Source organism: Leucopleurus acutus (genome assembly GCF_964270905.1).
Source record: "Leucopleurus acutus genome assembly, chromosome: X".
Lineage (NCBI taxonomy): Eukaryota > Metazoa > Chordata > Mammalia > Artiodactyla > Delphinidae > Leucopleurus > Leucopleurus acutus.
In genome coordinates, this window is record NC_139148.1 from 116,600,980 (window position 1) to 116,624,404 (window position 23,425).

Here is a 23,425-nt window from a genome sequence, read left to right on the forward strand (position 1 = left end):
ACTAGTTTTAGATTTACAGAAAAATTGTGAATACAGAAAGTTCTCATATACCCCACACCCAGTTTCCCCTATTGTTAACATCTTACATTAGCATGGCATGCTTGTCACAATTAATAAACCAATATTGATACATTATTATTTTTATTTATTTATTTATTTATTTATTTATTTATTTATTTATTTATTTATTTATTTTTGCGGTACGCGGGCCTCTCACTGTTGTGGACTCTCCCGTTGTGGAGCACAGGCTCCGGATGCGCAGGCTTAGCGGCCATGGCTCACGGGCCCAGCCACTCCACAGCATGTGGGATCTTCCCGGACCGGGGCACGAACCAGTATCCCCTGCATCGGCAGGCGGACTCTCAACCACTGCGCCACCAGGGAAGCCCTTGATACATTATTATTAACTGAAGTTCATACTTTATTCAGATCCCCAGAGTTTTTCCCTAATGTCCTTGTTCTCATCCAAAGTCCCATCCAGGCTGCCACTTTTTGTCGAATCATCATGCCTCTGGAGGTTCCAGTTGACTGTGACAGTTTCTCAGACATTCCCTGTTTTTGATGACCTTTGACAATTTTGATGGGGTACTGGTCAGGTATTTTTCAGGGTGTCCCACAACTGGAATTTGCCTGATGTTTTTCCCGTGTTTAGACCAGGCTTGTGTGTTCTTTGGGAGGAAGACCACAGAAGTAATGTGCCATTCTCATCACATCATGGTAAGGGCACATACTTATCAGCATGTTAATAATGTGGGATTTGCCTGTCTTTCTTAATTCATGATATTGAGCATTTTCCATGCCCTTTATTGTTAAAAAAAAAAAAGGAAAAGAAAACATGTGAGTAAAATATGCCTCTTGAAATTGTCTTCTTGAAAGGTTGCCTTCTTTGGAAATTTTTGGTCGATTTTTCACCCCCCAATTTTTTTGAGGGGAGGTGTCATTCATGGGTCTGCAATTATTGTGAATATTAAGTTACCATTAGCACTGTGTTTAAATCTGCTGTTGCAGGAAACGGCCAAAAGGCTGCAGCGTTTCTCCATTCCCAAGTCTGGTTACTAGGGCAGCAGAGCCTTCCCGGAAGTCGTGTTCCTAGGTTGTAAGTTAGCCTGGAATGTGCCAGGAAAACTCCCCCTAAGTTTATGCCTCACTACTTCTTGTTCGTTTTTTTTTTAATTAATTAATTAATTTATTTATTTTTGGCTGTGTTGGGTCTTAATCACTTAGCCTAGATAGTGTTTGTCAGGTTGCTCCATTGTAAAGTTCCTCAATTTCCCCCCTTTCTATGTTGTACTGCTTAGAAGGGAGTCACTACAGGGAGCCACACTTAGGGACTGGGGAGTTCAGTTCCACCGCCTCGAAGACAGAGTATCTAGAAAATTATTTGAAATTTTTTCCACGGGAGATTTTTCTATTCTCCCCCATTTATTGTTTTAAGCTATCACTTATTTATATCAGTACGAGCTCATTGATATTTATTTTATACTTCAGGTTATAATACAGTACTTCTTTTAAAATTGTGTTGCTTGACCTGTTCCAGCTTTGGCCACTAGAAGCTCTTTCAGTGGGCTCTGGTGTCCCTTGTGTTTGTTTTGTTTTGTTTTGTTTTTGTTTAAATTTCTGTGAGTGCTTCCTCACTTTCTGGAACTATAAGGTGCTTCAGGCTCATCTTATATATTTTCTGCCCCAGCCCTAGAATCAGCCATTTCTCCAAGGAGCCCTGGTTCCTTTTATTGGGGAATGGTGTTAGAAACCAAGATCTGGGCTCTAGGTATGCTCAGTGCTACTGGGTGTCCTGGTTTCTAAGCCCTTCCAGCTGACAGAGGAGGAATATATATGTATATATTAGCTCCTGAATATATGTGTATCTATAAATATTTACATAGGTAGCCATCTGTATTTCTATTAAGCCAGATACCAATGTCTCCAACTCTAATCCGTTACCATATGGGTCATTCTAGCCTCCTCCCCTGCTGATCTGTGAATCCCCATTCCAATAGTGGGAAACCTGGCTCCCACCTTCTACCATCCATTACTTAACTGTTCCATTCCAGCATGCATAGTAATATCAGGATTGTTACCCAGTGCTCCCATGGGAAGCAACTTTATCAATGAGCATGTAATGCTTATCTGCAGTTCCTTTTGCCTTTAGTCCTACAAACTCCACGCATTTCCAAAGTTACTTAGGTCCCCCACCTTCTTTTTTTCCCCCACCTTCTTTTGTTTTTAATCTTAGATTTTCCTTTATATTCCTTTCAGAAAATGAGGAGGAGACTGTATTGTAACCCCTGAAACCAAAATTGTATTTTAAAGCAAGAGTCTCTATAGAGAGCAAACTGGAGAAAAAGACACTAAAATTGGTTTCTAGTTAAAACCATTCTTAATTCCAATTAAGCCTTCCCTTTGAAGCAGGGTGAAAGTGTAAACTCAGAGAAGTACATCAAGGTTAGCAGGAATTTCAGTGGTATGAGGTGTTTGAGCTGCCCTTTGTTCTGAGGAAGCAAGGGCAAGTTTAGCCAGTATTACTCTTCCCCCTACCAACACTGTCAGTTAAGATGAACTAGACTGTTATATTAGTAATCTTAAGGTTATGCCAAAGAAGCTCTGTTTTTAAACATGTTCCTATTCATCTAATGAATGTCCTATATCTTAGACCTGCACTGTCCAATTTTGGTAGCAACTAACCACATGTAATTATTTAAATTTAAGTTAATGAAATTAAATGAAAATTTCAGTCACACTAGCCACACTTCAGGCACTCATGTTGGACAGTGCAGCTATAGTACTATCGTGGCAGAAAGTTCCATTGGACGGTGCTGAGTCAGACAGTGGAATCTAAAGACTGTTACAGGGAGGGGGAAGGGTAAGCTGAGATGAAGTGAGAGAGTGGCATTGACATATATACACTACCTAACGTCAAATACATAGCTAGTGGGAAGCAGCTGCATAGCACAGGGGGATAAAAGCTCGGTGCTTTGTGACCACCTAGAGAGGTGAGATAGGGAGGGTGGGAGGGAGATGCAAGAGGGAGGGGATATGGGGATATATGTATACATATAACTGATTCACTTTGTTATACAGCAGAAACTAACACACCATTGTAAAGCAATTATACTCTTGTAAAGATGTTAAAAAATTTTTTAAATTAAAAAAATAAGTAAAGACTGTGTGTTAGAAACTGAGCTCCCTAAGATAGTGTTTCACCATCTTGAAGGTATAGTGTAAAGAATGTTAATAATGAAAAGAATTATCCTTAACCTATTAATAATTTTAGATTGCTATTTTCTTGGGAAGAGCTGCCAATATTTATCCCTTGTCCCTCCTACTTAATTTGGGTAGAAGAAGTAAGATTGGATCAAATTTTCAACACATGATGATGTTTGCTGGTAAGTTATAATTCCCTCTCTTGCTTACTCCAAGAAACAACTCACAGTCATACACCAACTTGATTTCAGACCGAAATGATATGCTGATAATGTGAGACTCCCTTAAATATTAAAGTTGCAACCTCCAGTAGAAAATTCTTTTTAAAAGTGTGCCATTCCCTTCTATGGGGATTTTTTCATGTTCTGGTTCCAAATTCCCAGTTCGGAACTATGTCACGTGTAGTGGAGGAGGTAAAGATGATGCATTTTCACACAAAAACCTGTATGTGAATGTTTACGGCAATTTGTAATTGCCAAAACCTGGAAACAGCCCAACTGTCTGTCTTCCAGTGAGTGAGGGAATAAGCAAACTGTGGTACATCCATGCCATGGAATCCTCCTCAGCACTAAAAAGAACAAACTAGTGATACACACAACAACATGCATGGACGTCAGAGGCATTATGCTGAGTGAAAGAAGCCAGGCTCAAATGGTTACATAACATATGTTCCATTTACGCAACATTCTCAAAAAGACAAAAGCCCAGCGATGCAGAGCAGATCAGTGGTTGCTAGGGTTTGGTAGGGTGACGAGAGGTTAGACTAAAATGAGGGTAGCACAAATGAATTTGGGAGAGGGGCGATGAAACCACTCTGTGTCTCACTTGTAGTAGTGGTCACACACCTCTATACATTTGTCAAAATTCATGGAACTGTACACCCAAAAGAGTGAACTTTAGTGTAAGTAAATTTTAAAACAGATTTCAAAAAATTGTTAAACGATCAATGCCTGTATCATCTGCTAATTCTTTTTGTATTTGTTTGTATATACTTCTGTATGTTAAAATATATTACGTATTTGTTCATGCTCTTCTAAGGTCTCAGAATGTGCCCTATTTCTCTGAATTTATGAAGCTCGCATTGTCCTTCCATTCCCTTGTAGGTCTTCGTGGTGCAATGGCATTTGCCTTGGCCATTCGAGATACTGCCACTTACGCCCGCCAAATGATGTTCAGCACCACACTTCTGATTGTGTTTTTTACTGTGTGGGTGTTTGGTGGTGGTACCACCGCCATGCTGTCATGCTTGCATATAAGGTAAGTAGTGAGGGGCCCTCATTTTAATATTAAAATATAATATGGGTTGTTTTAATCATGAGACAATTTTGAGCTTTGACAGGTCTCTAATATTTCGTTTCTTTTAAAAAGTATATAACATGTAGTACAGAAAAAAATGGAAAACATGCAAAAGAAGAATAAAAACTGTTGTTAACACTTTTGAGGGATGTCTTGCTAGACCTCTTGCTGTGCTTTACATATTTTTTTAACAAAAAGGGGCAACACTTCAGGTACTCTTGTAAACTGATTTTTAAATGTAATATAGCATAGACATTTATGTTAGTAAATATCATTATTTTAGTGGCTGCATATATTATAATTTATTAACCAAATCCCTACCATTGGACTTTTGTATTGTTTCTAGGATTTTGCTGTTATGGCTAACAATTGAGGATTTTGCTCTTACTGAGTGTGAACGTTTGTAAATGCATACACCATTGTGCACTTATCAATTTCCTTAGGATGCATTCCTAAAAAGTGGAATTGCTTGGTCAAGGGATATACCTCTATTTAAGGTTTATGATCCGTATTACCAGACCGGATCAAAAATCTTCTTATATTTGCAGTATATGAGGCAGTCCGGTTTATCCCAACCCCAATCACAACTGGATATTGTCATTCTTTCTCATCTTCATGATCAGCATGGTTCCTGACCTGACAATCCAAGGCCAAGGTTGTGACGTCTTAGTCTTGAATGCACACTAGTTAATGTATTCAATTGGAAAGCTCCCTTGTATCTGAAGAGTTCTGCCTTTGTTTCCATGGGTATAGCAGTGTATGTTGCTAAAGCCTTCGTAGATTTTACTTCTGTGTTTGGCTGTAACTTCATAGACCTTAAGAGCTACTGAGCTTCCAGCATGTGTAAGGTTCATTAGAAAAAACAGTATTTCACATCTTATAGAATCTGTTCTCCATTTTTTTTCATTCTCTTATGCCTTTCTCTTAACACTCTAAATTGCAGCCGGCGCTCAGACTTTGAATGTTGTTACTGCCTTTCTCTCCCTTTACTGTTCAAATCCCTTTCTTACAATTCCTGTGCTGTTATTGTAGATAATTGAAAATACACCAAAATAATGTTCTTGTAACCCTGATTATTACTTCAGGGAGGACCTGGCATTTGTTGAGCACCTACTATGTGCTAGGCATTGTGCTAGGTACATTTTACGTATTTGTCTAATGACAATCGCTCCATTTACAAGTGAGGAAATAGAGGCTTAGAAAGTTTCTAAGTTATTCAAGGTCATACATATCATTAAGTGGTGGACAGAGGAGCCTCCAGTCTCACTTAATTTCTCCTAGAATGCTGCATCAAGAAATGAGGGTGGTCCATTTTTGAAGGATTAAACTCCTTTTTTTCCTCAAGAGCTTGTAAATGAAGGCTCTTCCTTATTCTACTAAGAACAACAAAATTAAATGTGAGATAATTTAGGAAAAATAACAGTCTTAAGTGGAGTCTCAGTGTTTAAGTAGAATCAGTTCTCTTCCCTAACTGCCTTCCACGTAAACCAAACCAAATACCCACGCTTACCCCCCGCCAAAAAAACCCCCACAAAAACCTACCTATTCACATAAAGTCGAATCTACCTCACCAGCTTTGCAAGCTTTTTGGCTCCATCTTGCCTGTCTTGTAGCATAGTTTGGCATTCAGTTGTATCCATTACTTTACAGTCTTAGGTTAACTCTTGTTACTGTTGTTGCTGTTTGGGGGGGTTTTTTTTGGCCTCTTTTCAAACAGAGACTGGAATTTAAGTTTTTCTTACCTCCCCCCAAATTTGTCTAGTACAACTGTGAGGATACTAAAAAGTCCTCCAGGTTTAAAATTCATGCAGGATCAGACCTGACTTTGAGTTCTTGCCCCTTCGTTTAGTAATTCTGTGATCTTGAGCAAGTTCTTTAACCTTTCTCAGCCTCAGGTTCCCCGTTTGCGACGTGTGTAACAGTACCTCCCTCCCAGGGTTGTTGTAAGGATTCAGTGAGCTAATTAATGTCTGTAAAGCCTTTTATTCATTCATTCGATAAATACTGATTGAGAACCAACTATGTGCCATGGTTCTCTAACTTAGTGGTTCTCAACTGGGGGTGATCCCCCCCGCCAGGGACATTTGGCAGTGCCTGGAGACATTTTTGATTGTCACAATCTAAGAGGGGAGGCCAAGGATGCTGCTGAACGTCCTCCAGTGCCCAGAGCAGCCCTCACAACAAAGAATGATCTGGACCAAGATGTTGGTAATGCGAAGGTTAAGAGACCCTGGTCTGGAGAGGTGCAGTGGTAGTAATAAGATAGAAGAGGTCCCTGGTCTCATAATGTCTGTACTGTGGTGGAAGAAGACAGATAGTAAGCTAGCAAGTAAATAAATGAAGATGACAATTTTAGATGATGTTAAATGCTATGATGGCAAACAAGGTACTATGATAGTAGCTGGGGATAGATGTATTTTATAGGTGGAGATCAAGAAAGGTCTCTCTGAGGTTAGATTTGAGCTCAGTCTACCTGAATGACAAGATGATGCCAGTTAAATGGTGAGCAGGAGGAAGAGCAGTCCAGGCAGAGGGGAGAGCATGTGCAAAGGCCCTGAGGTAGGCACAAATGTAGCCTATTGAATGGAAAGGAACAAAGCCCACCTAGCTGGACTACAGTGACTGAAGGGTAGGTAGGAAACGAGGTGGGCAAGATCCTTTAGGGGCAGGGGTTGGCAAACGTGTCCTCTAAAGGGCCAGAGAGTAATATTTTAGGCTTTGAAGGCTGTATGGCCTCTGTCTCAGCTACTCAACTCCAGCGTGAAAGTCCCATAGACAATATGTGAATCAGTTGCCGTGGCTGTGTTCCCACAAGACTTTATTCACAAAAGCGGGAGGTGCACCGAATTGGCCTGTGGGCTGTAGTTTGTGGACCCCTGCTATCGGGTCCTGTAGGACACGGTAAGGAGTTTGGATTTTAAAATCGAAATTGGCAATCTTGTAGGATTTGAAAGCAAGAAAGTGACATGATCTGTCCTGTTGCGTGGACAACGGCTCCTCAGTGAGTGAGAGCTAGCCAGCTCTTCGTAGGTCCTTTCGCATAGTCTGTGACAGTCACCTTTGGCTCCTTGTCATTTACCACACATACTTTGCATTTCTCCATCTCCAAACCTTTGCTCACACTGTTGCCTCTGCCTGAAATTCTCTTTCACTCCCAGGAGATGGCACAGCTCAAACGCCTCCTCCTTTTGCCCTCTTCTTTTCTCTCAGCACCACTCTTCCGTCTGCATGGAGTACCTCTGTTACAGCACGTGTTTTGGTCAGCCTTGTAATAATGATATTGTTATAAGAGCTACCATTTAGAGAATGTTAGTGATGTATGGGACACTGTTTTAAAATCTTTAGACACATTTTCTTGTTTGATCCTTGCAGCGACTCTGTGTGGGGTCTGTCATCCCCATTTTCCAGGTGATCGAACTGCGGTTCATAGGGCTGCATAACTTGACTGAATTCAAACAGCTAGAAAGGAGATGAGGTCAGATTGGAACCCAGCCCTCCTGGATTGCAAAGCCCTTAGGGATTATGCTCTAGTTGTATCTGTCTCCCCCACTAGTCTGTGAGCTCCTTGAGGGCAGAGCCGTGTCTAATTCATGTCTATGCCCTGTGCTTAGCACAGTGCCTGGCAGATAATAACTGCTCTGAGAAATTTTATTACCTTGAATTGGCCTCCAGTACTGTTCCATCTGAGAATTACAAATGTGCTATCTTCAGGGGGCTTTCCTGGTGGTGCAGTGATTAAGAATCTGCCTGCCGAGCTTCCCTGGTGGCGCAGTGGTTGAGAGTCCGCCTGCCGATGCAGGGGACACGGGTTCGTGCCCCGGTCTGGGAAGATCCCACATGCCGCGGAGCACCTAGGCCCATGAGCCATGGCGTCTGGAGCCTGTGCTCCGCAATGGGAGAGGCCACAGCAGTGAGAGGCCCGCATACTGCAAAAAAAAAAAAAAAAAAAAAAGAATCTGCCTGCCAATGCAAGGGACACAGGTTCGAGCCCTGGCCCGGGAAGATCCCACATGCCGCGGAGCAACTAAGCCTGTGCGCCACAACTACTGAGCCTGAGCTCTAGAGCCCGCAAGCCACAACTACTGAGCCCACGTGCCACAACTACTGAAGCCTACACGCCTAGAGCCCGTGCTCCACAGCAAGAGAAGCCACAACAATGAGAAGCCCGCGCACCGCAACAGAGTAGCCCCCGCTCACCCCAGCTAGAGAAAGCCCGCACACAGCAACGAAGACCCAATGCAGCCAATAAATAAATAAATAAATAAAATTTATTAAAAAAACCAGAAAAACAAAAAAACCCAAATGTGCTGTCTTCAAGACCACTAGATGTCACTTGAGATACACAAATGTGATTAGAGTTTAATCTGGCTAAGAAGATATTAAACAGCTTCTGGCCATCTTAACAAGGAAGAAATGAGCGTTTCTTTCAATTCTGAAGCTGGTCGTGGCCATCTGTTTTCAAGTCTTTGGCCCTGATTCACTTGCCTTCCAGATAAGGTCGTGCATCATTTTCCTCCCTTCGGTGTTACTGGGCTGCTCCTGCTACAGCGTCTCACGCTGCTATTTTTACTGTGTTGTCTGTAGTAGTGACCTTAATCGATAAACATTTGAGCACCTATTGTGTGTCAGGTACTGTGCTAGACTCTGGGGATACGGAGATGAATTGGGACATGGCCTTTACCCTCAAGGAGCTCACAGTCTTTTGGGGGAGACTGACCGGTAAATAACTATACTGTGCTAAGTATTATAATAAAGGAATCTAGAAAGTGCTGTAAAAGCACAAAGGAAAAGCCCTGCCTGAAGGGGCCATAGAATGGTTCCTTTGGAACTTGAAAAAGGAGGACAAAAAAAAAAATAAGGGGCAGTACATTTCCGATAGAGGGAACACCATGAGCGGAGGCGTGGAAGCTCAGGGGAGGACAGGATTTGGGGAGAGGAGCAGTCGGTCTGGCTAACAGCGGGTATGTGGGCGAGGATGAGGGGAAAGCTAGGCTGGAGCAGCGGGGGAGGCTAGTTTGTAGAGTCTTGCATGCCACACAAAGGACTTTAGACTTGACCCTCTGGGTTGCAAGCTGCTCTCAGAGTCTTTTGTCCAGGGAACAAGCCAGTGAGTTAGTTCTCTGCTTTAGGTGGCTAACTCTAGAGGAGAGCCTGGCAGCTGGGCAACCTTACAGCCAGTTGCTCCAGACCCCACGAGTCAGAATGAGGCCCGAGCTTGAGCAGTTGGAAAGGAGAGAAGACCTGAGAAACAGTTTAGGGGAAGAATGAGCGGGGTTGGTGAGTGCTCATGCTGAGGGGGTAGAGGAGTCAAAGAGAGCTTCTTCATAATGAAGCTGTTCCCTGGGATACGGAAAGCAGATAAGAAAGAATTCTGAAGAACCAAGGCTAATGTCTGTCCATTAGCCTATGGGAAAACCCCTGTAATTGGACCCTCTCTGCAGTCATAAGAGGATGTTGCCGTGAGAGCCAAGAGGTCCGAAAACATGCAGCTCCCTCCTGGAACTGCATTGGGCCAGCCTTGTTTTTGGAACTACGTTGTAGTTCTTATTCAGCCACTGGGGCAATGCTGCTTTCCCTGACTCCTGCTTGTAGTGGACTTACAGAAGAAAAAGTTCTTTTTCTGAAACTGGTAAGTGGGATTGGATTGCAGGAAGAGAATATTAGTAGACCCTGCTTGCCTTAGGGTCCAAGCCGTGCTAAGGAGAGTGGTAGGAGCCAAAAGTCTACGTCACCAGCCATCGAGAAGCACGAAAATATTAAGCATTCCATAGCTTCTGCGTTGAGAAAAGTAGTTGCCTGACAGTGCCCATATGTGAATAGACAATTTTTCTTTTGACTGCAAGATCTCATTTTCCTTTTGTGTTTCTCCTTTAGGGTTGGTGTTGATTCAGACCAAGAACATTTGGTAAATATGCATTTGTGTTGTCTCTGGCATTTCTGTCAAATGTGTAGTCGCTTGGAAAGAAAACAAATCTACTGTAGACTTCATGTCACTATTATTTAGATCCTGTCCTATTTGCATCAGCTTTTAACTGACATCATTCCTGGCTTTTCTCACTGCTCGATAGAGACAAAACTGAATTTTAGGCAGCGTGTGGTTATCAAGGGTGACAGCTCTCCTATCTTTGGGCCAACCTGGGCTTTGGCCACAGACGAGAGCAGTCCCTTAAGTGCTCCTGGGTTTTCAAGTGACTGCTCTGGCACGGAGAGCCTTTTTCCACTTTGGTTTGCGCAGGAAGGCTTGTCTCTGATGTAAGCCCCACTCCAGCTGCTCTTCCTGTGTAACTTTCAAATTGGATGACCAGCAGCTGCCCTTGAGAACTGCCCAGAAGCGTTGGACTCTTCAGCCAGTCTTTCCTGCCTGTTCAGGAGAATGTGCTGTCTTACCCCGTGCCTCAGCCTTGCCCATGTTTCCTTGCTTACTTCCATGTGTCACTTTCTCAGTTGTTCCTCTGAACCTGAACCTGGTAGACTGAATGCAGTGTGACTCAGTGCCTTCCCTAGACTGACCACCCTTTTCTGGTATTTTCCCGCCACTTGTTAATGCTTTCTGAGCACCACTGACTATGTGCCTCTGCCCTAGACATGAGATGGGGAATCACAGAAATGAGGTTTTTGAAGATGGAAAGCATCTCTTTAAAAACACAGTTCTTTTTCTTGTCTGAAACAAGCCCTGGTTTATTTGACTTCAGAGTGTAGTTTAAAAATGTTTTTTATCAGATTCATTTCCTGAATGCTAATTTTGCTAGCTATTGAGTGCTGAGTGTGTACGTGACATAGTAAGTACTTGCCCCTTTTGTGGTCAGAACCTTAAAGTATAATTTCATGGGCTTGCACTATTTGTACAACAAGGCTGGATAAATTCCCATGACGGTGAGCTGCTGGGGTGCTTTCCAAGGGGCAATAGCTCCTCAGTGCCTCCACCCCCACGGCCAAACAAGAAGAGTTACCAAACAGGCCCTCGGACAAGTGCTTGATCACCATCTGCGAAAGTCTCCACTTGCTATGTCCCCTCTGTCGCCACAGAGGACAAATGGAAATGGAGTGACAGGGAGAGAGCCAGGTAGGTGAGTAGCAGCTGTGACATCCAGGAAAAAAAATCTCATTTTTACCTTGCCCTCAAAACCGTATGGATGCCTTGGCTCAGTATATTGTTTACTCAGTATTTCGAGTGTCCACTGGGAAGCCCAGAGGAAGATTTTAGTAACTATGGAGCGTGTGGGAGTTGGGTGTACAGGTGCTCATGTGGTGAGAGGATCATGTGAGATTTACAGATTCGTCGCTCTTCAAAAAGCGGAGACATACAAACCAATGCCTCCTGATGTGAAAGGAAATATGGGTGATTCTCCGCTCTTGTAAGCCCATACAGCGTTCTCAAACATTTTTATATTGTCTATGTTTTGATACATGTTGAGAGGAAGATTCATTTATTTCGAAGACCAGGAAGAACAGGAACCAAAAGCCAGAATCTAAACTCCGTACTCTTCGAAAATCCCGGAAACATAGAACATTCATGCTGGATAGAGCCTTCGAGTAACATTGTATACATGAAAAAGCTCCGCTGGAGAGAGGGAAAGGGAGTTGCCCAACTAGTTCATGTCAGAGCCGAGAGGAACCAGGTGGCCTAACAGCGCCACTGCTGGCCGACCGCATCATATTACACATAAGGACCCAGTTGATGTTTGGGGGGAGTTGTTTTTGAAGAGGCCTGCTTGCTGTTACTTTTCCCTCCTACCCAGTCAGGCTTAACATGGAATTTCCCTACTTACTTACATTTTGCTAGTGTTCTAAGAACATAGTAGCAACTTTGAAAATGCCAGTTAACTTTGGGACCCATGACAACTCCCAGAGATCGGGATGTTGATGGGATGTTTTCTACTTAAGGTGCAGTTCACATGGGTGTAAGCCTTTCAGATTTAGGGGATGGATTATCCCACACTGATTTTTTTAAATGCCAGTAGACTCATAAATCAGTAAGCAGCCTGAGTAATAGAAGTGTTCAGAAAAACACTTCAATTTTTTATTCCCAAGCTGCAGTGTACAAGCTATTAAATTTCTCATGTTACCCATGTTGGAGAGTATCTCGTATGCAGTAGGCTATGTTCCTGATTCTACAAAGAAATGACTCTTAACTAAATGTGTTTTTATCTTTGTGTATGTATTGATTTATGATCTGTTTGCAGGGTATTCCTGAAAGTGAAAGAAGAACTACCAAAGCAGAGAGTGCCTGGCTTTTCCGGATATGGTATAACTTTGATCATAAGTATCCTTAACTGAGAAAAAAAATGGCAGTATGGACGTGGACGCTAGAGTTTAATGGAACAACGGTTTTGACCACTCTCTTCCTGAACTGGAATATAAAACCTGCCTTTGGTCTTCCCTTTCCCCTTCAGTGTAGTAGAGAAGGTTACCAGAGGAAACCCACACAGATGAATCCTCTGAAAACCCATGGAACCAGTAAGGACTGGTTATTGCAGAAGCTTGCTGTATGCAGGGACTCAGGAGCCCTTATGATAGACTTGTTTTGATATATAGGTTTATTTATTGAGCAAACTTTAATATTTATTGTCCTTTAGCTAATCGAGTGAATGCCGCAAAAGGGATTTGTTGGTGTTTGTCCGTGTGCTTGTTAGAGTAAAAGAGGAAAGACTGCCTTAGGAAAAAACATGAGAATGAGAAATTCAGTGATGCTAGGTACCGCAGTAGTCAGCGATGTCGTTTTTTCTCTGACCTTTCCACAGACTGGGAGATTCTCCTCTCCATTCAGAATGCCAGTGCTTCATTGTTTACCAATTTCCTTCTTGTCCTATCGTAACAGTCTTCTTCATAGCTATACTTTGGGTCGGGCTATATATAATAACCTGTTTAAATCATGCCTTTTAAAAAACATTTTATCACTCACTATTTATTAAAATTAATTTCTTATTTGAAAGTTGAACTAGAAAAAGGGACCATGGAGTTCTTTCTGGCTGAGACTTATCAGTAAGGGAATCAAAACCTGGTTTATGTTCCATTGAAGCAAATTTGGGACAACCATGTAAAATGTTTTTCCCTTGCTTTTGACTTTCTGATCAAAACCTTCTATGTTTACAAAAAATGCGCTTGACAATTATCATTAGAAGCTACTATTTACTATATTCTGTTTGCTAGATTTTTACATTCACTTTTTACGAGGTCTCAATATACGGGAACATGAATACTCGCTTATCTATGGTATTAAGACTCCTATTAGAGGGAGAGAGATCCTGGCTCCTTAAAATTGTTTAATGAGGGCTTCCCTGGTGGCACAGTGGTTGAGAGTCCACCTGCCGATGCGGGGGACACGGGTTCATGCCCTGGTCTGGGAAGATCCCACATGCCGCGGAGCAGCTGGGCCTGTGAGCCATGGCCGCTGAGCCTGCGCGTCCGGAGCCTGTGCTCCGCAATGGGGCCACAACAGTGAGAGGCCTGTGTACCGCAAAAAAAAAAAAAATTGTTTAATGATTATGTCATTGATATGTCAATGATTATGTCATTACTTTTGGCTCCATTATCAGCATTTTGGGTATAAGCCACTCCCATATCTCTTGGGATTTTTTTCATCCCTCTGATTTAACAAAAATTGTTTAGTTTTTCCTTCATAAATGTTTTGTATATTTTCTGCATAATATACAAAATAATTAAATGATCCTAATGTAGAGAAAGAGTAGAATAATATTTTTTTATATTCTTATAGAAGTGACCACCAAGAATTGTTTGACTCAGTACTACTAGACTAAGACTTGGTAATTTTAATACCTAGTGCCCTAGTATAATTAATCATTCATCATTCTAGATTTCAGTTCCTTTGTGCAGTCCATTTGTTCATTTGTTATAATTGAGATATAACTTAAATACAGTAATGTATACAAATCTTAAGGATACGGCTTAATGAATTTTGACTTATGTATACACCTGTGTGCCTGCCACCCATATAAAGATACGAAGAACATTTCAAGCACCCCAGAAGGCTCCCTGTTTTCCCTGCAGTCAGTAATGACTTCCCTGAAGGCCTTACAGCCAAAAGGGCGGCCACTGTTCTGATTCCTTGCAACATGGATTAGTTTTACCTATTTTTGATCTTCATATAAATGGAATTATATACTATGTATTACTTTATGTTTTGCTTCTTTCAGTCAACATTGTGTAACTTATCTATATTGTTGCCTGTACCAGTAATTCATTCTTTATCATTGCTGTGTAGTGTTCCATAAATAGTATGAATATACTACGGGGTTTTGGTTTTGGGGGGTTTTCTTTTTTTTTTTTTTTTGGTTAAGGATATCTCAGAAACTATTGTTGATAAACGTTTAGGTTGTTTCCTGCTTTTGACGATTATAAATAAAGCTAAACATTTGTACATCTTTTTTTAAAAAAATAATCTTTTAATTAATTTATTTATTTATGGCTGCGTTGGGTCTTCGTTGCTGCGGGAGGGCTTTCTCTAGTTGCGCTGAGCGGGGGCTGCTCTTCATTGTGGTGCGCGGACTTCTCACTGCGGTGGCTTCTCTTGTTGCGGAACATGGGCTCTAGGCACACGGGCTCAGTAGTTGCAGCACGTGGGCTCAGTAGTTGTGGCTTGTGGGCTCTAGAGCATAGGCTCAGTAGTTGTGGCGCATAGGCTTAGTTGCTCCGCAGCGTGTGGGATCTTCCCCGACCAGGGCTTGAACCCGTGTCCCCTGCACTGGCAGGTGGATTCTTAACCACTGTGCCACCAGGGAATTCCCTGTTTGTACATCTTTTGATGAACATAGGCACTCATTTCTCTTGGGTATATATCTAGGAATGGAATTTGGAGCAAGTGTATGTTTAGCTTTAATAGATATTGCCAACCTGTTTTCCAGAGTGGTTGTAACCAATTTACACTCCCACCAGCAAGTTAAGTTGTTCCACATCTTCTCCAAAACTTGGTATTGGCCAGCATTTGAAATTTTAGCCATTTCAGTGGGTGCGTGGTGATACCTCATGTGGTTTAATTTGCATTCCTCTGATGAGGTTTCCTTTCATATGTTTATTGGCCATTTGGATATCCTCTTTTATGAAGTGTGTCTGTTCGGTTCTTTTGCTCACTATTTAATTGAACTGTCTTATCTTTTTTTTATTTACTTGTAATTCTTTCTACATTCCTGAATTGAGTTCTTTGTTAGTTATATGTATTGTGACTATCTTCTCCCAATCTATAGCTCACCTTTTCATTTTTGTAATCCTGTCTTTTGAGGAACAGAAATTCTTCATTTTAATGAAGTTTATTTCATTAATCTTTTCTTTTATGGTTAGTGCTTTTTGTGTCTTAAGAGATCTTTTATATCCCAAGGTCATGAAGATATTTTCCTATGTTTTCTTCTAAACATATGATTGTCTTAACTATCACATTTAAGTCTTCGATCCATTACAAATTGATTTTTGTGTATAGCGTGAGGTGTGGGTCAAGACCTATTTTTTCCCATACGAGTATTCAGTTGACCCAGCACCGTTTATTGGAAATGCCATCCTTAACCCACTGTATTGCAGTGGAAATTTTGTTGTAAATCACTTGGCCATATAAGTCGGGGGGCTCTTGTTTCCGGACCGTCTTTTCTCTTTGTCTATTTTTACATCAATACCACACTCTCTTAATTATTGTACTTTTTAATAAGTCTTGCTATCCAATAGGAGAAATTCTACAGGTTTGTCATTCTTTAGTATTGCCTTAGCTATTTTAGGTCCATGGCATTTTCATCTAAATTTTAGAAACAACTTGTCATTTTCCATACATACATGCACACTCATGCTCACACACACACAGAAAAAAAGCTGCTGGCAAATTATTGAATTTGTATTAAATCTGTGGATGAATTTGGAGAGAACTGACATTTTAACAATATTGAGTCTTCCAATCCATGAACACTGTATATCCTCCATTCATTTAGATCTTCTTTAACTTCTCTCATTAATGTTTTATAGTTTTTAGTGACAGGTCTTGCACATCTTTCATTATATTTATCTCTATATATTTGGTATTTTGGGTGCTATTGTAAATGGTATGTATTTCATTTTATTTTATTTTCTACATTTTTGCCCTTAATATATAGGTATATAATTGGATTTTTATATATTGGCCTTGTATCCAGCAATCTTGTTAAGTTTACTTACATTTCTAATAGTTTTTAGATTCTATTTTCTATGCACATAACCAAGTGAATAATAATGTTTTATTTTTATGTCTTATTATATTGGCTGGACATTCCCAGTACAATGTTAAATGTAAGTGATGATAGCGGGCATTCTTGTCTTATTCCTGACCTAAGGGGGAAATTTTTCAATATTTCACCATTGAGTATGATGTTAGCTGTCAGTTTTTGAGATATCCTTGATCAATGTAAGAAAATTCCTTTCTATTTCTAGTCTGCTAAGAGTTCTTACCATAAATAGGTACTGAATATTATTAGACGCTTTTTCTACATCAACTGAGATGATCGTGTATTTATTTTTTCTCCTTTAGTGTGTTATCTTGCTGATTTTCATCAATTGTTTGAATGTTAAGCCAATTTTACATTACTGGAACAAATCCCACTTGATTATGATATTATTCACTGTGTATGTCACTAGATTTAATTTGCTAGTATTTTGTGTCTGATTTTTGTGTCTTTTCATGAGAGGTATTGGCTCGTGATTTTTTTTTCTTGTAATGTCCTTGTCAAGTTTCTATAGGAAGATTGTGCTAGTTTTATAAAACAGGTAGGGAAGAATTTTTCTCTTTTTCTATTTTTCTGGAGGAGTTTGTGTATTTCTTAAGTCTGGGAAGATTTTAACCAGTGAAGCCTTCTGGGCCTGGAACTTTTTGTATGAAGAGGTTTTTAGTTTCTTTAATAAATACAGGACTATTCAGATTTCCTTTTGTCAATACTTGGTAAGTTTTAGTTTTTAGGGAATTTGTTCTTATAGAGTTAAATACCAAGACTTATTAGCCTCTGTACTAGCCTGTTAAGTACCAGTAAACTACGATCTGGTACTTTCTGTACTTAATGCACTAGTAGAATTCATCATTCCAGATTTTCAGTGGTTTTGTGTGGCAAGATGTTTTATGAGCTATGTAAGTGTGTTTATATGAAGTACTTTAATCTTAGAGTTTATAAATATGTGAATTTATGTAAATTTCTTTGGCCTCCTCATTTTTAATTGAGAACAACCTTAAGTTGTAATTTTAGAAAGTAGCGAATATGTATGTGTCTTTCTCCCTTTTTCTGCTTTTTCTCATGATTCCCTCTTTTTTTCTTCTGAGTATCAAATATGTTGTTGCATCTGTTTTTATTTTTATTTTTGGAGAATAGATGAATACTGAAATAAGAGTCTATGACAGAGGACCTCATGATGCATAATTTTTTTAATGTTTTTAGAATTGAGTTTCCTTTGATACTAAAGTTTCAACTCATTGAAGAGGCCAGCTGAGTCTACAATAAATAATTAAAACCATTTTTATTGCTATATTCTACTACTGGAATATTTAATCTCTTTTTAGGCTCTTACCATTCTTTAGTTTCTTCCGTGTCTCCTTCAGCGCTAAATTGAGAGCGATTTTGTCTTCCTTTTGGCTTTAGTAAAATCAGAAAGGCAATATGATGTAGTGGAAAGGGCATAGGATTTGGAATCAAGCCAATCTGGGTTCGAGTATTGGTCCTCCGTTTACTTAATTGTGTGACTTTAGGCAGATCATTGACTTTTATGAGCCTGAGTTTCCATATTTGTAAAACAGAGATAATAATAAAATCTCCCTCCCGTTGCATAATAGGGTCATGAAATGGGACAACATTTGCTATCTGAATTGGTAGGTACACTGTGACAGTGATTGTTATCAAACAGATTGTTCTTTTAAATTGGTAAAGAAAGGAACGCAGCTCTTCCTTAACTGGCACAGCTATCTGAAGCCTCTGCTGACGCACAGTGGGCCTCCTCTCACGACAACCCTCCCTGCCTGCTGTGGACCCGTTGCGAGATGCCTAACCAGCCCCCAGGCTTATGAGGTAAGTTGGTTTTATCCAGAACCTAAGTTCTTCATTAAGTTAAATTTAAAACTACCTGTTCTGTGGATGGGTTACTGGTTTTTTGTTTTGTTTTGCTTTGCTTGCGTTTAAGGTATAAAATCCACAAGCAGGAATATAAACATATTTTGCTCAGCCAGAAAATGCACTGAAATCTATAAATATAATTCACCGCCTTTGAGCCGTCATTTGAAAAAAGATACAGAATAGCATCTCATCTTACTGTCAGTGATTTTAGTAAATAATTCTATTTCCATGCTGGTTTTCATTTATTTGCAGCATGTGGCCTGAGCTTAGTACTAACTGCGTATATTGTAATCTATAAATCAGGGTCGTCACAGTCATGTGGAGAGGATTACTAAAACATTTTTTGATGCCCCTAAAGTGCAACAGATGCTCTTTTATTTCGGGTATTAGGGAAAGTTTATCTACCTGTGTACCGTATTGCTGGGAGGCATGGATATATCTAGATATAATCTAGATTCCATATTTTTTCCTTAGCTGCCGACATAAGATTAGTGATTCAGCAGGTATTGCCACAAAGAAAGAAATGACAAATGCTAACCAGTTTTTATTTTAAAATATGAACATTTAATTTTTCAAGTTCTTTTTTAAAAACCTTTACTTCTAACCCAACCCTTCAAAAATAATCTGGTGCATCAAATAAAGTACCCATGTTAACAAAACCCACCAATTTTGACTACTCTGATGCAACACCTTGAGTTGAGAGATGAGGCTGTGGTAAAGCAGTGTAGATGTGCACCCTCCAGTTCCCTGTGACCGCCTCTGTGGTGTTTTCGAGCAGATCCCACAGAGAACGGATGGGGAAGAGGAGTCTTAGCAGGGGTGGCACCTGGGTCAGGGAGGAGCACCCTGCAGCGTTGTATTATGTTGAGTCAGTGCACAGTTCCGACAGACTACTGGTGGGCTGGGGGCAACACCCCGTGTTGTCTTGTCCCTCCCTGCCACTTTGCCCAGGCTCCCATATCAAGCACGGCCCCCATTCCCTCTTTACCCTGTTAGCCCATGTGGCTCTGTGCTGAGGGGTCAGCCAGCTTTGTCAGTTAAGTCATTGAGGTCTGGCTCTGGGATTCCAAAGACCCACTCGCCATCACCAAAAGCCAGAAGAGTTCCACAATGCCTGTGTGTCCTGTGGATAGCAAAATACGGCATTGTTCTATTCGTTTCCTTGGGCTGCCATAACAGAGTACCCCGAACTGAATGGCTTAACAACAGAAATTTACTGTTTCAAGTTCTGGAGGCTAGAAGTCTGAGGTCAAGGTGCCAGTAGGGTTGGGGCCTTCCGAGGGCTCTCTCCAGCTTCTCGTGGTTTGCTGGCCATCTTTGGCATTCTTTGGCTTGAAGATGCATCACACAGATCTCTGTCTTCATCTGTACCTGGCATTCTCCCTGTGTGCACGTATGCGTCTGTGTCTCCAAATTTCCCCTTTTTATAAGGACACCCACCAGTCATACTTGCTCAGGGCCCACACCAAGGACCTAATCTTAATGTGATCACCTGCAAAGACTCTATTTCCAGATAAGGTCACATTCACAGGTACTGGGAGTTAGGATTTCACATCTCTTGGGGGGGGGGGGGGTGCGGGGGGGAGATACCATGTAACCCATAACAACCATAAAACTTAATTTTTTAATTTAATTTTTGCTATGTTAACTACTTATTAAATTATAAAAGTAGCATGCTTACAGCCAGATATTCAAACAGTATGGAACGTACAAAGTGAAAAATAAAAGTCACTCTCTTTCTCCCACCTCCATCCCCCAGAGGCAGTCTTTATTAAGGGTTTATTTTGGATACTCCCTGCTATAGTTTATCTACACAAACTTATATGTGTATATATAGCTCTCTTTATTGTTTTACACAAATGGGATCATAATAAGAGTATTGTCCTGCTACTTGCTTTTTTCACTTAATGATACAGCATGGATATGTTTCTAAGAGTCCATGAGATCCCTTACCTTCTCTCTATTGGTGGCTGCACAGTGTGGTTTTGCCAAGATTGATTTAATTAGTCTCCTGTGGCTAGACCTTTACATTGTTCCTCCTTTTGTGTTTTTGTTATTACAAACAATGTTTACAGTGAATATCCTTGTGTATATAAATTTACCCAAGAATATAAAGTTATAAAGAATAGATTTTAAAGGTTAAGTTGCTAGGTCAAAAGTCATATGCATTTTAAAATTTGGTAGATATTGCCCCAAACCTGAAACTTAATAAAGTCATTAGAAGGTGCTGAAGAGCCCCTGCTGACGAGTGAAGGTGCCACAGAGCTTTGAGTATTGCTGAATTAAGCGTTAGACACGCTTGTTAGACTTAACTGTTATAAATGGATTGGGCAGGAAGGGATTATGGCTGGTTGGTGGAATGGGTTTGTTTGGTTTTTAATTCACATGTCTTTGTCTTTGAGTATTTAGGCAAATTTCTAGCAACAGCAAATTTTTTTTAAGTTTAAAAATTTTTGTCCAATCGTGCCCTCAGTCTATTTGACCATCTTAGACAAATTTAAAGATTTTAAACATGCACAGGATAGGAGAGCTGAGTGTAGGATGTTTCTGTCAGCTCTACTTCCCTCAAGGAGTGTTAGTCACAGACTTTTTTTTTGCTAGATCAATATGACTATTTAGAATAATTCTTACTCTACATTTTTAAAAATGACTTTCTGATTTTTAAAAGTAATATGTACTCATTATAATAAAATTTCAGATAGTACAAAAACATAAGAAAATAAAAACCACTAGCAATTCTGTCATGCAGAGCTAACTATCATCATTTTGTTGAATACCTTCTAGACTTTCCTGTGCACATGTACACTTTTTAATTTGCCACAGTGGCACTATATATGCTAGACGTTTTTCCCTTTTCTGGAACTTTATTTATGTTCTTTTTGGCCCCAAAGTTTCCATTAGAACCAACGCCCGTTGAGCTGGGTGACAAGTGTGTAGTGAGGGTTCAGTATTTCTAGGTATTGTTGATACGGCAGTAAAAGCTTCATTTATATAAATCTGTTCAACAATCGAACTTATATTTAGCGAATACTTTCTCTGTGCCCCCAAACTGTTAGGTGATTGAAGTACAGCGTACAAGGGACTTAGGGTCTAGTGCGGGGGGGGGTGTGTGTGGCGCAGACCACTGCCTGAGCAGTTACGCAAAGGGGTAAGTGCCACTCTAAGGAGAAGACTAAGTACAGGACGCTAGGGGAGAACACAGGAGGACCCCTAAGCTAGCCTTGGATGATCAAGGAAGACTTCTGGGAGAAAGTGACTTTTCAGCCAAGACCTCAGTGATAAGTAGGCGCTAGTTACATGAAGGAGGGGAGAGGGGACAGAACGTAAGAGAAAGCACGAGAGATTTGGGGCAGCTGTCAGCACTTCAGTCTTCGGGCACACAGTGAGGCGGGTGAGGTCAGAGAAACAGAAGGTGGTGGGAGATGAAGCTGAGGGGCCCAAGTCGCACAGTGTCTTTTAAGCCAAGGTGAGGACTTTTGACTTTATCCTGAAGCTTTTTAAATAGGGCATCCTTGAAAATTCTGCTATTGGAAATGTTTCTTGAATTTCATAACAATTCGCAAAACTTATTTTATTTGAATTTAGAACCAGGAACAGTTGAAAGATGATGACTCCGATCTTATTCTCAATGATGGTGATATTAGTTTGACGTATGGAGATTCTACCGTGAACACTGAATCAGCATCGTCCGGTGCCCCTAGGAGATTTATGGGAAACAGTTCTGAAGATGCCCTGGATCGGGAACTTGCATTCGGGGACCATGAACTGGTCATTCGGGGAACACGCCTGGTTCTTCCTATGGATGACTCTGAACCCCCGTTAAATTTGTTAGATAATACAAGACACGGTCCAGCCTAAGCTTACTCATTACTCACTTAGTGATCTGTAAAATTTGCACATGTGATTGTGAAGAAATTCGTACTACCTAAAAAGTCCCAGTGCATGTCTCTGAATGTTTAAGCTGTATAAATGCTATTTATATGGCATCGAAAGACTATAAATACCCTGTACAAGGCAGATTGTGAACAAACTCTTACGTTTTATTGGCTGCACTATGTAGACCGGATCTGTTTTAGAAAGTTAATTTCAGTGATGTCGTGTGTCCCAGCTTTATGTCCCAGTTCAAGTATACAAGGTGACAGATTTACTCTTTCTTATATTTACTTGACACTTAACCAGAGTACCGAGTTCTCGTGATATGAATTAATTTTAAGGCAATGAATTTGTGGGAGGGGAGGGAGAGGAAGAGGGGGGAGTGCTAGCAGGAGAAGTTCCTTTGTCGGGAAACTTGTGTTGATTGCTGCTGCCTCTGTCGTGACCTTTTCCTTTCCTTTTTGTCCGGTGGCCTGTTGTGGTGCAAGAGGCCAGTGGCTCTGGATCTTGCCCCATTCAGATTGGGGAGTGAAGTGCGGGGGCCCTTTGCCCCCCTTGCCATGAAAAGAACAGATTTGTTGGCTACAGTACACTGCTACTCGGAAAAGAAGGCTGCACATGACTTCCAAGACTTTGTTTCTTTTCTTCCACTCCAAGACCTGGGAAGGAGTCACGCCATCCAGCCCACTTAGCCAAAGTACAGTTGTATATAGTTCAGAGCACTTGATTTCGATTTGGAGGGGCTGGGGCAGGCGGAGAGGGGGCAGAGGCCAGGAAGGGGAGTAAGGAGCATGGTGGTTTCGGAGAGCTCTCCCCCCAAATATGTAAATAATATATACCAGATAAGTTTAAATAAGAAATTCAATTGCTGCTTACTTTTTGATTATGTACTTTATGTGTATAGCAAGCTTTGTGGTCAGAAGTTTTTATATGAATTTAAATCGCTGCTCTTTAGCAGCCAAACAGGAGCAAAATGTAAAACTTTTGAACTT

General features: G+C 40.8%; 1 protein-coding gene across 1 annotated transcript in view; it reads left to right on the forward strand.

The window, feature by feature from the left end:
- The window catches only part of SLC9A6 (solute carrier family 9 member A6), a gene marked incomplete at its 5' end in the record, with an annotated part of 50,789 nt that extends 27,620 nt beyond the window's left edge, over positions 1-23,169 (forward strand). Inside the window, 6 exons of the mRNA XM_082864457.1 lie at positions 3,272-3,383; positions 4,305-4,458; positions 10,372-10,402; positions 12,681-12,760; positions 18,410-18,515; positions 22,146-23,169. Coding sequence (XP_082720583.1) covers positions 3,272-3,383; positions 4,305-4,458; positions 10,372-10,402; positions 12,681-12,760; positions 18,410-18,515; positions 22,146-22,418 — 756 coding nt within the window. The 3' untranslated portion in view covers positions 22,419-23,169. The remainder of the gene's footprint in view (positions 1-3,271; positions 3,384-4,304; positions 4,459-10,371; positions 10,403-12,680; positions 12,761-18,409; positions 18,516-22,145) is intronic.
- Positions 23,170-23,425: the final 256 nt, after the last annotated feature.